This window comes from Rousettus aegyptiacus, unplaced genomic scaffold (assembly GCF_014176215.1).
Source record: "Rousettus aegyptiacus isolate mRouAeg1 unplaced genomic scaffold, mRouAeg1.p scaffold_m13_p_7, whole genome shotgun sequence".
In the NCBI taxonomy this organism is placed as follows: Eukaryota; Metazoa; Chordata; class Mammalia; order Chiroptera; family Pteropodidae; genus Rousettus; species Rousettus aegyptiacus.
The window spans coordinates 76,314,042-76,327,727 of record NW_023416310.1 but is presented as its reverse complement, the minus strand read 5'-3'; the positions used below and the strand labels follow the sequence as shown (position 1 = coordinate 76,327,727).

Here is a 13,686-nt window from a genome sequence, read left to right as displayed (position 1 = left end):
CCAATGTACTTTCTTATATAACCCTCACAACAGTGTAACGTGGGTGTTATTACTCTCTTCTACAAGTCCATAATCTGCTTGCTCAAGGCCACACAGCTAGTACACGGCAGAGGCAGGATCTGAATCTCTGCCTTAACCCTAACCCCACGCTGCATCTTCTCATTCAGAAGCCAGGTTTTTCCATCTATGAGCCAGAGGCCTTCTCCGTTCCCATAGGAAGGGAACGTGCTTGCGATGATATCCACACACCCCCAGATGACATCATGGATGAATAATAATACTTGTCATCATCAACATGGAGCACTTCATGAGCACTTGGAATGGGCCAGGCTCTGTGCAAATCATCTTCTAGAAAGTGTGCACTTGATCCCCACAGTAACCCTTTGAGGTAGAAGCTGTCCCCCTTCTACTGGTGCAGAAACCGAGACTTAAGTCATTGAGATAATTTTCCCTAGAAGCAGAGATTGCTGGAAAGGAACCATTCTTATTTCCAGAACTTTGCAATTTGGCATGAAGCAGTGATTTTCAAATTATATTCTTCCCAGTCTTACTATCCTCGAACCCCCTGCCCCCAACACACACACGCACACACACCACACGCACTTTAACTATAGCTCTTCTACTCTTATCTATTTTATATATTAGGCTCTAGGTAAGATTTTCTTTGAACAAAGAACTCTGCTGTTAAAATAATCTGAAAACCACTGGCTTACGGGAAGTGCTGAACGGGTTTCCCCTGGAGCACACAGGTGCAGGCTGTGTGGCTTCCTCTCCCCCAGCTCAGGAGGATCCCCGTGCTGTGGTTCTTGTTTCTGCTGCTGAGACCTGTCTTGAATTTGCGTCCTCCAAAGATGAAGGGAGAACAAGTGTGGTCCACTGCGAAGTCCGGTGGGCTGTGTTGGGGTCCACTCTGCATCTCGTCAAAGGAGAGGAAGAGAATCCATCGTGTTTCTTCTAATCAGCCCAGGCGTGTATCTGTGACACGTGGATGAGCTGTGTTTATAGTACTGCTAATTAGACGTTCATTTTAATAAGAATTTGTTCAATGACCTGAGATGCTTTTATATAGTGTTTATTATTTCCTTCTCAAACACATATTTGGGAAGATGATTATAAAATTGCCATGTCAATGAATATATTTACTTATTTGCTCCCAAAGACAGAATTAATAGTGCTTTATTTTGAGAGTTATTATATTTCATATTCACATTTCCCTTATATTTATGAAACAGTCTCCTGGTAACCAACTTAAGCTCCCATTTAAAAATCCACTGCTATTGGTTTTATTGGATTTACTTAATGAAAGTCTGTGCCCTTTCTCTTTCTGCTCCTCCAAAAAATAATAAAGAAAAAATATAAACAGCCACCGAGATCTGGGCATTTGCAGTCTGTCCCTATAAAACAAGATGACAGGTGTGGTTTTTTAAAATTTTGTTTTGTTTTTACTCTTTCAGGACTTCTTGATGGAAACATTCATCATGTTCAAGGACCTCATTGGAAAAAACGTGTATCCTGTAGACTGGATGGCCATGAGCATGGTTCAGAACAGGTGAGCTGTCATCTCCTCCCTAACGGCCGTGAGACCCCAGCAGTCCCTTTAAAGGACACTGGTAGAGACAAGGTGGGAACAGTTTCTGCCTGGTGAAAATAAATTAAAGTGTAACTGCCCCTTCCTTTCCATTTTTGAAATCCAGGAAAATGTTTACCATTCTTGAACTTTTTTTTCTTAATTATTTTACTCCTTATCCCTTTTTTATATATTGACCTGGCTACCTCCTACCTTCTCCATTCTCCAAATACCAGTTTAAATATCATACTTTGTTTGTCAATCCTTCCCTGAACTCTGGAGACAAGAGAGCTTAAAGTCAGTCTTATTAGAATTGTATTAATTTATTTTTTTCAAAATAATAAAATATATTCTGTGACATGTGGCAAAATAAATTCTGCAAACATTGGATTAATCAGCTTTGAATAGATTTCTGTACTGCAGGACTTCTCAGAGCCTTTAATATGCTAATGTGATTCTCTGAATCGAGGATTTAGGGTACAGCATTTCACAGATTTGTCCGTGGAACCATTCGGCGCGCATATGTGTGTGGCTCTGTGTGTATACATAATATCTACTAATATCTCATAGAATACCAGCGTAGCTCAAGTGTAGGTCAGATCCCACGTGGCCCAGCACAAATTAGATAAAATTTTAAGCAACTTCAGTCTTTAATGCTCTCTTCAAATAATATTATTTCAACCAAATGAAATTAAAATCATAGTACTCAGCAATATTTTATTTTATAAGACTCCCTATCTCCTCTCCTGTCTCTCAGTATTTCTCAGATCCCATGGTTTTCACCAGTCTCTCTCAGAACCGTATTCTCAATTCCTATCCACACACTTCCTTAAAACTAGTCTTCTAGACGATCTTTCCTTCCTCTCTCGCTTTCCTTTGGCTTCTTACATCTGGTTTAGGCCCTTCGCATGAAAGCCCTTCACTCTACACAAGCTAGAAGTTTTTTCTCTCTCTGCAATGACCCTTGCTCTATATCTCAAAAGCCAAGAATTGGCTGGCAAAGACAGACGTATCCATAGAGAGTGGAGGAAAGGGGAAAACTGAAGAGGCAAAAACAGGATTCTCTCTAGTAGGAGGCAAAGAGGGAAGATTATAAACATTTTTATATATATTCATATAAATATTTATATAAATATTTATATTAATAGTTTTGTCATTGGATATAGTCAGAGAATTTCTATCTTCCATATGATGGCCTCTATTCGTTACTTTTCTGTCCTCCGAAATGCTGTTCTTTTACTTCCTGAATGCCTCAATACATAGCCTCGCGACTCGATAAACACATTCGCCCACAGTACTCTTGGGGCCAGCTTTAGGGGCCGGGGACAGAGAGGAGAGATTGTCATGGCAGAAAGAAGTATCTGTCTGTGTATCAGAGCTCATGGTCGGAGGAAGAAAATCAGACCAGCAACAAAACGTCAGCGTTCCCAGTCTGGGGCGGCCTTGCTCCGGTTCTCCCTCGTCCCGTCGCACAGGCGGGAGACTGGCTTTCGCAATGATTAAAGTGTTTGTGGGGCATTAGGCCCAGACCATGTCATGGACCAGAGGCAGACCCCTCCCTAGCCCTCATGTCGGGGCTGGCTTCCTGGGCATGTAGGCTGAACAGTTGCTTAGGGCCCTGCACGCTAAAGGGCCCCATGCTTGGTTTAATGCCCAGAAATCCTTAACAACTTTTCAACAAGGAGACTCGCATTTTCATGGTGCACTGAGCTCAGCAAAGTACGTGGCTGCTCATCGCTTATGTCAGTGCTCAGTCACCTTGCAATACAGTAGTAGCCAGCTTCGAAACTGGATGCGAATCCTTTCGCCGTCTGCCAGCTGGTCAGTAATGACTTGGGGTTCTGCCAAATTACAGGACTCGCCCTATGCTTTAGATCCTTCTGACCATCCACTGTTACCTACGATTTCACACATCTATAACTTGGCATAAACTGTGACTCTCCTCACTTCTAGACCAAACTCAACACTTGACTGTGTAATTTCTCCTTCGTAGATCCTTCTAGGAACACATGGTGGGAAAATGTGTTCCCTCCATGTTTCCATACGTGATGTACCATGGCACTTAATCCATTGTATCATAATTATTTCTTCATGTGACTGTTTCGACCTCCAGAGACTGGGCTTCTTGAGGGCAAGCACTATGTCCAATTTATCTCTGTGTTTCCAGCTCTTAGCACAGAGCCTGACATTCATAAATATGTATAACGAGTCCATGTATCCAGTGGGTACTTATTGATTAGGATTTTTAAAGAAATTCAATTCAAGTTTGCCTAAGCTAAAGGCGAATTTATCGGCTCAGACAACTGAAAGATCCCCGAGTTATGGCTTCAGGCGTGGGTATCTCTGCATGCTCAAACGGTGCTGTAGGAAATCTGTGTCTCTACCACTGCCTTCTTCTCTGTTGGCGTCATTCTCAGGCAGATGCTCTCTTTGTGATGGGGGAAGCGGGATCTAGAAGTTCCAGATACACATCTTGTTGAGTCTGCGACCGCAATAGAAAGAAAAAGCCTCTTCTTTAATAGGTGCCGCAAAAGTCCCAGGTTAATCTTCAGAGGGCTGCCTTGGGCTACATGCCTGTCATAAAACCAGGAGAATGAAATATGCTATCACATGACCTGCCTTTGGAACTGGAGCGATGGTTAGCTCTACCTAAATCACAAGGTCTGGGAGCAAAAGGGGAGGTAGGGGAATCATTCTTCAAGAAAAAGCTCGGAGTTACTTTCAGAAGGAGGAATGGATGATGGATAGGCCAATCAATGCGCAGACCTCCACCACTGATAGTGGGGCAGGGGGACAGGAGCCCAGAGAGGCTGGAGCCCTGAGCAGGCCAGCCTCCACTTTTGAGTTTTCTACAGTCATCCTGGAGGAAATGTGTGGAAGCGCTTTGGAGAAATGTCCCCTCTTGAAATCCCAACTAGCTATAGACTTTAGTCTTTCAGCAGAGGACAAGCCCCCAGAGGTAATAGAATAATCCTTGTTTCTTTATACCTAGCAAATTAGAATATAATTTTCTAAGGGACCTAAGAAAGCATTGTCTCCAAAACAGAACAATGTGTATCTCTTAAGAATCAGCTAAGTACATATATCCCGATATTAAAACAAACAAACAAACAAACAAACAAACAAAAAACTAATTTGGACTCGGAAACACAGCCTGAGTTTCAAACTTCTTAGTTCTGCCACCTTCTCTTCCTCGAGAAAGTCATTCGACCTCTTGGACGCTCCTTCGCACCGTGCTGGTATCTCATGTGACCATTTGGTCATTTGAACTCACCGAAAGGGAAGCATTGCCTCTCCAGGTGCAGACCAAACTTAGCCTTGGATTAGAGGAGCATGCGCGTCATGTCAACCAGAAAAGATGGTGTTTTTCTCCTTACAAGCACATAGATTAGTTGGTAGATTTCCTTCATCTTCAGGCCACAGTGATCCCTGATATTTATGGAGCCCTTGAAATTTTCTCACTGTTTTTGTAATTTGTATAATGTTATAATAATAGCTGCTGTGAATGCTTTGCATGTATTAGCTTATTTAATCTTCACGACAACTTTATGTTGTGGAACTACTATAATCCACATTTTATATATGAGGAAACCGAGGCACAGCGGAGATGAGTAACTCACTCAGTGTTGCACTCCTAACAAGAAACAGATAAGCTATGCAATCAGAGCCCATGTTTTTAATGTCTCCTGCTTTATCTTGTAAAACAAATGTGCCCACTGCATATTTATTGGGTCAGATAACTGAAAGGGGCCCAAAGAAGTCACTTGCCCAAGGTCATGCAACTGGTAAGTGAAAGATTTCAACGTAAATTGGACAGGTAGAACATGCGCCAGATCAGCATCCCCTAAATCACCATTTTCAAAAGCATGGCAGCCTAAGCGCCGTTCACTCATGTGGCCAAGGCAAACTCCATATGTTAGTTAGTCTGTATACCGAGACTTTTTCCCTCCCTTCCTTCTTTCCTTCCTTCTCTCTATGTACATGTTGTTGTAATTTATCTGCTTCTGTAATTTCTCTATTATCATTTATGAGTTATGTATGTGTGTATTGGTCATATATAATTTATCTGCTCGTTGGCGGAGGGAATGGCATTTTCCAGATTTGATTGTTTCCTCAGTTGTGTGTGGTCTGTTGTTGCAGATCAAGTGACATGTCTGCGGCAAGAAATACTGTCTGTTAGAGCGTTTTTCTTTTTTTGGTAAGATACAGCATTAGTAAGATCTGATTTACATGACATGGTTAATTTTGAAATGATCGAGCTTTATAATATTGTAAATTATCAAAATTATGCCTAAGAACCTCTCTTCTCTTTCATCTACACCTCGATTGGAAAATCCATTTGGAGATTTATACACATTCCTGAAAACCCCTCAAAATAGAGTCAACCAACACACGTTTGTAGAGCATCCTGGGCATCCGCAACTCCAGGAACGGAAAAGACCCATTTACGCTGTGGTCCCAGAGGCAGTCTAAGTAGGTGAGACAGCAAACATGCCCAGGTTGCCGTGACCAACTGCTGTGGTCACTGTAGTGAGTTCAGAACACACGGAGTGTCGAGAGAAGTTCGGATTTGCCACTGCCAGGGTTCAAAGTACACCGCTCCCGTTTACCAGCTATGTGACCTTGGACAGAGTTACTTAATCGCTCCGACACGGTTTTTCTCAGAGGTAAACGGGGCTGATAATTGTACCTATCACCAAGAATGTTTGTGAGAACCAAAATGAGATGACGTAATATATATGAAGCTGTTAGAACAGTGTTCGACCCACAGCAAGCCTTTCGTTTACGTGTTAGGTATTATGTATAGTTTCTCATCCCAATGGTCTGGGAATATCCCAAGTAGTTGACAAAAGGGGGAAATCTTGGCTGGATCTTGTTTACCTTTATCTTGAGTACGTAATAGGCTTAAAGTAGGGTCTTGAGTATGGTCTTGAGTCTGTAATAGGCTTCTAGCAGGGTCACAGTAGCCGACCTCAGGAAGTTCACCAGAGCCGTTCCCAGCGGTCCTCCAGTAGCTCCATCGGTGTGCTGAGGAATCGCTGACACGCTGCCCCTTCCTCCCACCTGCGCCGGTTTGTAGTACGGCTCCGTTTCGTAGACCCCCCTCCTCTAATCCCTGGGGGCTCTTCAGCCAGCACAGCACACCTAATCCCGACGCCCAGCTAGTCACAGGGCTCCAGACTCCAGGAGGCTGCCGCACCCCTCACTGGAATCACAGAGCACACAAGCAGCACTTGGGGTGAGCCGTGCCCGGACGCAAGCTGGAATCTGCTGATTCACTCTAACATCTTGGCGCCTGGAGCTTTCGTGTGTCATGAGGGAAGCAGCCCAAAGGTCTGGGAGAATGGCTTTCTCCTGCCCCGAGGGGAGGAGTAAGAACTCCCCTCTCCTGGCCAGCTCTTTTATTTCTATCTTCAAGTTTGGACGAGTAGAACCCCATGAACGTGCCGTGAGCCACGGCAGCGAGGCAGGTGGGATTCAGAGAAGCCCTCCCCTCCCTTGGGCATTCTCACCAGAAGAGGCACGCCCGCATCCTGTTCCCTCCTTCATTTGTGTCATACAGGCTGTGGGTGCGGGTGGGTTGTCACATTGGAGTGTTTTCAGCCTTGGATCCTCCGGCCTCAGAGCTGCAAGGTGGCCAGGCAGTTAAGGACAGGAAGCACTGACGTCATTGGGGACCTGTAGATGCTGAGGCTTGAGCCACCGGCTTCATACACTGCATCTCATTTAATCTTCGCCCCTGGCTCATCCTCCCCATGGGGGAGCTGAGATCAGTCAGCCAGCTCCAGCCCACAGCACAGAAGAGAGGCAGAGTGGGAGTGTGACCCGGGACAGGCTGGCTCCAGCACCTGCTGGAGTCTGCGGCACCTCCCACTCCAGCGTCCAGCCCAAGGACTAGTTAGTGCGCGTGATGCGTGGAGGCTTACCCCAGAGACAGAACACTCTTGGCCAACTCCAGTAACGAGGGTTTGTCTGCCGCACGGGAAGTAGGAACGTGGGGAGCCAGTTCTGCGGCTGCAGTGGGCAGCGATTTTCGGGATACCGGCCTCGGGGTTGGCTTCTCTTTCTGCCAGCTTCCTCCTACTCACAGCAGCTGGCTTCTCCTGCATGTGGCTTCTGCTTTCTCAGAATCATCTGCTTATGGCTTCTGCTCAGGGCCCAGGTTCACTGCATTCTCCCTGGTCGTCCTGCTTTTGGACCTCCTAAAGGGATTTGATCTACTCCACTCCAGGCCGGGCGACACCAAAAGATCACACAGAGGCTGCTGGACCCCCGTGGAAGACTTCACGGGCCAAGCGTCCACCCTGCGCCCATTCAGCTGTGGGCAGCAGCAGGCTGATGGGGACGGAGCGTGAAGGGCCTCCGTGCATGGTGGGCATGAGCACGAGCATGCGCAGTGCCCGAGACCGTGCAGGCTGGCCTCAGGGAGCCAGGATACCTTTCTGGTTAGTTGCAAAGGCTTTAGAAAAAGGCAGACCTGAGACTGGGTCTGGACCCTGCTGCTTTTTAGCTGTGTGAATGTGGAGACATTATTCGATCTTTCCAGTGCTCAGTTTCCTCTTCTGTGGATGTAGCAATAGCACCGGCCTCAGTCTGTAAAATTAAATGAAATAGTGTCTACAGAGCACTTAGCTAGCACAGGGTCTTACGAATGATAACTATGATACTTCCATTGTCGCTGTTAATAAAGTGAGCTCACAACTTGCATTGAAAAGAATTACAGAGATTTCCTTGTGGACAGACTAACATGGTGCTTAAATTCTGAGGATCTGAAGACAGCATGCCTTTGTTTAAGTCATGGCTCTGCAGGTACTGGCTGGGTTTTGGGGAAAGTTACCCAAACTCACATCTCTAAAATGGAAACAATATCTAACTCAGGAAGTTAGTGTGAGAATTAAAAAAGAAAAAAAGAAAGAATTCATGCAGAGTACTGAGTACAGAGCCTGGCTCGTCCTTGTCCTCAGTCATCGAGGCTGTGATCATTATCAACCCTCAAAGAGCCTGCTAACTTCCTAAATGAGATGCAGGAAGTGTCAGGTGAGATCTGATTGTGAACTTTGTTTTCAACAATTCAAGTTCGTTGTTGAAAGTAACAGAAAGAGTTGAAAGGATTTTGGTTCTAACCCACTTCACCATGTTAGTGCTTTGGCCTTAAGTACAATTATTATTATTTTTTTTTTAGAAAAAGGTGGAAAAAGAGAAGACAAAAGACCTACTTTTCCAAACCCAAACCCGAGAAACCAAAGTTAAGCAATGTTCTGATTCCCAGAGGGTGGCTGCGGAAGAATCCAGAGAGAGACAGGAAACTTGATTCACTGTCCCTCACCCCATCTGCCACCAGCCTCCACCATCGGCACAGGCGGCCAATTGGTTTCTGGTTAATGCGCTGGCCTTTGGGAGCTGGAGACAGGTTTCGGCCAAAAGTCAAAATAATGACTGTTACTGAAACTACTGATAGCTTTGTTGCTGCTGAAGACATGTAAACCCCTCATGCTGGCATCACATTAGAATCCAAAATGTTTATACATAACATGACAGCCACTCACTGCATTTCTGTCTGGGAAAAAGAAACTAACCTTTAAGGGAGATATGTAAACGTTTCTTCAAAAGCATATTAGCAAATGGCGGAAGAGCAAAATTAAAGAAATCTCACTTTTTGGCAGGCATAGGGTGCCGGATTTTGTGGGACTTTTATTTCCTATTTCCACACGGTCCGGCCTGCCTCAGGTTGCTCCCTGTCCTCTGACCGCTCATTCTGCTGTCAGCCCCGCCTGTGGAAGAAGAACGAAGCCACCCAGAGGGGTCCGTTACTGTCGTCACCACGTAGCAGGCACTGTGCTCAGCACTGACCCGGCATTCGTCACTAAACCTTGCAGCAACTCTGTGAAAGGGGTTGCATTGCTGCTATTTCACAAGCAGGGAAACTGAGGCATTAAAGGTGATATCAACATGCCCCAAACCCACGCAGAGGGGAAGTGGCAAGGCCACTGATTGAGTGTGTGTGTGTGTGTGTGTGTGTGTACAAATCTTGTGATCCCAATACCAGATGCATTGTCTTCTTTGTTCAACAAACATTTAAGTGCTAATGAACACCTAACCCTGAGTTCCTTACAAGCAATGTCTGATACAGCAGATGCTATAGGTGCCCTGCCCAAACTCTTGGCCCATCTGAAAAATGCTTGCAGTATTGGTGGGCATTACCCATGCATCCTGAGAGCTTTCTCCTTATTTCATTCTCCGGGCTTTCTCTGGCTGCAGGAGGGCACTCAACCCCCCTGTGGGGCAGGTCAAATGTTCTAGGGGCTTAATGTCCATGTAAGAGCAACTTTCAGCCAGTGATGGGCTGGCATTAATGGATAAAGAGCCCAGCTTCCTCGCCACCTGGGAGGGGGCACCTCTGATGTGCAGGTGTGTCCCGTACCAGGGATCCCCAACCCCTGGACCATGGACTGGTACTGGTCCATGGCCTGTTAGGAAGTGGGATGCACATCAGGAGGTGAGTGGCAGGTGAGTGAGCAAAGCCTCATCTGTATTTGCAGCCGCTCCTCTGGCTGGCATCACAGCCTCAGCTCCGCCTCAGATCCTCAGGCATTAGATTCTCAGAAGCATGGGTCCCTGGAGCCAAAAAGCTTGGCGACCTCTGTTCTATACAGTCTCTCAGAGATTCCTCAGCAGAATTGAGTCCCAATTATTACCCAAAGCAATAATCTTCAAATAAACACTTTCTTTACTAGCTTCCAATTGAGTCTCAAGTAGGCGAAATAAGTATTCTTCCTGGATCAGCCACTCAATAGAGAAATTATTGATTGTCCATCATTAATCAAAAATTATAGACAATAGTACAGGTAAGATCTGATCATGGCCCTCTAAGATTTTACAAACACGTATACACACACACACACACACACACACACACACTGGAGACTTGGCCACAGTTGGGCATGTAGCAGTCGGAAGGTGACTACAAGCATCCAGGAGAGAAATGATAGTGGCTTGGTTCAGATCAGTGACGGTAGCAAATTCTGGACGATTTGTTTTGAAAGTATTGTTAAGAGGTTTTGCTGATTGGCTGAGGGTAGGATGTGAGAAAAAGAGAAAAGTCAAGGATACTACCAAGGTTTTTCCCCACTTGAGCAACTGGAGGAATGGGGTTATCCTTAATTATATGGGAATACCATAGGAGGGCAGGTAATGGCAGGTGAGTTTTTGACAATTATGTGTGAGATGCCTATTAGTAATGAACGAGAGGATATAGAGCAGAGAGCTGGAAAGCAAGCTGGAGCTTAGGGAGAGACCAGGAAGGAAGATATATAAACTTGGGAGTCAAGGCCATGTGGATTGGAGAGTAGATGAGATCATGGAGGGAATCTTTGATTTCAAGGTAAATATAGTCTAGTGGAGGAGACACATTACTGATCCAGACAAATCATCCTAGACCGTGATGAATGCTGGGAAAGGAGTTGCAATGCGTATCATTTGGGGGACACAAAAATTCAGCAGACCTTGCCCTAAAGAGATTAGAAGGAGAGGGGTATTCTATACAAAGAAAGAACAAAGCTATATACTCAGAAAACAACCAGAAGCTCAGGATGAGAGTGAGAAATGAGTCTGGGAAAGAAGATTGGGGTCCAATCATGGAGGGCGTTGACTGTCAACAGGAAGAGTTTGGACTTATCCTGTGAACAGTGGGAAGCCACTGAACTGGGTGATTGACATGACTGAAGCTGTCCTGTGGGGTCAGGTGCTCTTGCGATCAAGGGGGCAAAACAGAAGAGGCTGCAAGACCAGTCTTAGGGCTCGGCAGGAAGAGCGAGAGGAAGAGATGGATGGGAAGACTTTTAAGAAACAACACAATTTGTTAACAAGTACCAAAATGTTAAATGTGCATAACATTTGATCAGTATTATCACCTTGCGGAGAAGACTGGGGAAGATACATTGTATATATGAGGTGCAAAGTGTACAGAGAAGAGGAATCATTGAAACATTGCTTGTAACAAAAAAAAAAACACAAACAAACTGTGAAACAACATAAAGGTTTACCAATAAAAGACTCATTAAATAAACTGTGATGCATCCATACATTGGAATTCTTTCCAGCGATTAAAAGGGATGATGTACATCTGAGTTCATTGGCATGAAAGGCACACACAGTGTATTGTTGAGTAAAAAAGACAGGCTGTGAAACAGCATTTATCATTCACTCCCTTTATCAAAATGGTACCTGTAAAATATTGTTTGTACATATACATCTAGGGAGAACTTTGAAATTATGTTCTTCAAAATGTCGATGATAGTGGTCCCTGGATGGCAGGATTTGGTGGTGTGGGTTTTGTTCATTTGCTTAGGGAGGGGGCAGCTTCTCTTCCTGTCTTTCTGGATGGCACGAGTTTCTGCCATAAGCATGTAATGGTTTAAACAAAAGACAAGACACATTTTCTAAAGGAAGTTAAACAGATGGTCCTCGTGTTCTTGCAAGGCAAACATGGTCCCAGGTCTACAGTGTGAGCAGGTGTTAAGGTGGGTCAGATGACCTCTCTCTTGGGTTTTTTGGACCCTCGCTGAGGGATCTTTGGTCTGGAGCATGGGGGAGGGGAGGGGTCCCTGAGGGAGCATGCTCAGATGGCATGGTGAACTTCTGTCCTCTTGCAGGGTCTTCCTGAGAGCTATCAACAAGTTTGCAGAAATCATGAATCAGAAGTTCCTGGAGCACACGAACTTTGAGTTCCAGGTGAGTATAAAGCACCCGAGGTGGCTTGGGGGCCCGGGCAGGGCTGCTGTGGCATCTTGGGCTGATCGTTCCTCAGAGCACACATAGGCCCGCCAGTGTCTCTAGAAACTTCCTCAGGGGGATGTGGGCAGGGAGGGAAGCACTCGGGGTTTGGAACCGGGCCCTTGATTGAATAGTCATTAATGAGCAGATGAGCAGCATATGCAAATGTGGCTGTATAATGGATCTCGTGCTAAAGAGGAGACTTGCATTCATTCATTCATTGTCAGAGTGGGTGCCACCTTTTAAAAATGGGTTACATTTTCTTACTGTTCTATTCACTGGAGCAGTCGCTCGTAGACACTGAAAAATAAAGCTCTCACGTATATCTCTGCAACTTCCTGATTCCTCCAGAAGTCACTTTCCATGCTCAGACAAGACGAGGGGCCCTGTGAGCTGGGGAGGGGAGCCTCGAAGCATTTTCCTGAGGCAAGCAGAGTGATGTATCTGCCTCAGACTCAGGCAAGAAGAACCCACTCTTCGACACCCTGTGGAAAAGTGCAGGTTGCTACCTCCGGCTGGAAATGTGAGAGAAGCCCCCCCCTACAGGGGGTACCCCTGTGAAGTCCCTGATCCCCAGGGTCTCTGTAGTGCAAGCACAGGGAGTAGCCAGTGAACTGCGATGACGGCATTTTCGGCCTGCCCATCTGGGATGTCCAGCCCCTCCCTACCTGGGCCTGGGCCTCCGCCAGCTGAGCAACGTTAGGAAAGGTCCGGACTGCATCTGTGCCTCAATTGGTTCAGCTGTAAAATGCTCACAACACCTCCTCTTTCTACGTCATCGGGTTTTTCCAGAACTGGGATGTGCCAAGCCGCTTGCCAGGGGAACTCACTCGTATAGTCCTGCCAATTTCCTTTCAAATTATTCTTCCTCAAAGAGGCCTCCCCGGCCTGACTCCTGTCTGAGGGCCCCGTGCTCGGCCCCACTTAGCCTGCTGCAGGCTCTTCAGGGCACTCAAGGTCATCTTATGTGTCTGCATGCACATTGCCTCTCTTCCCTCCAGCAGAACATGAGCTACATGAGTGCGAAAACTTTGTCTCACACAGTAGGTCTGACACACGGTAGGTCTCCTTGGGAAGGTGATCCCATAGGCTAAGACCTATGAGATCCACTGCTGGAGAGCACCAGCCTATAAATATTTAATAAACATTATCTTGGAATAGGATTCTCTCCCACTACCTTGCGTTCAAATCAGGCGATGGAACTATAACGATAATGATGATAAGAGAGAGGCTGCCTCTCCGATGGCCTGTACGTGCACAGCCCACGAAAAGCGTCTTGTGGGCATGCTCGTCCTCAGTCATTACAACTGCCCTACGTGTTACTTACTATTACTGTTATTTTTTTC

At 45.7% G+C, this 13,686-nt stretch overlaps 1 protein-coding gene across 1 annotated transcript in view; it reads left to right on the top strand.

Annotated features, from left to right (window-relative positions):
- DOCK2 (dedicator of cytokinesis 2) overlaps window positions 1-13,686 on the top strand; it is a 361,300-nt gene that overhangs the window by 286,961 nt on the left and 60,653 nt on the right. Inside the window, exons 29-30 of the mRNA XM_016160161.2 lie at window positions 1,455-1,549; window positions 12,220-12,298. Coding sequence (XP_016015647.1) covers window positions 1,455-1,549; window positions 12,220-12,298 — 174 coding nt within the window. The remainder of the gene's footprint in view (window positions 1-1,454; window positions 1,550-12,219; window positions 12,299-13,686) is intronic.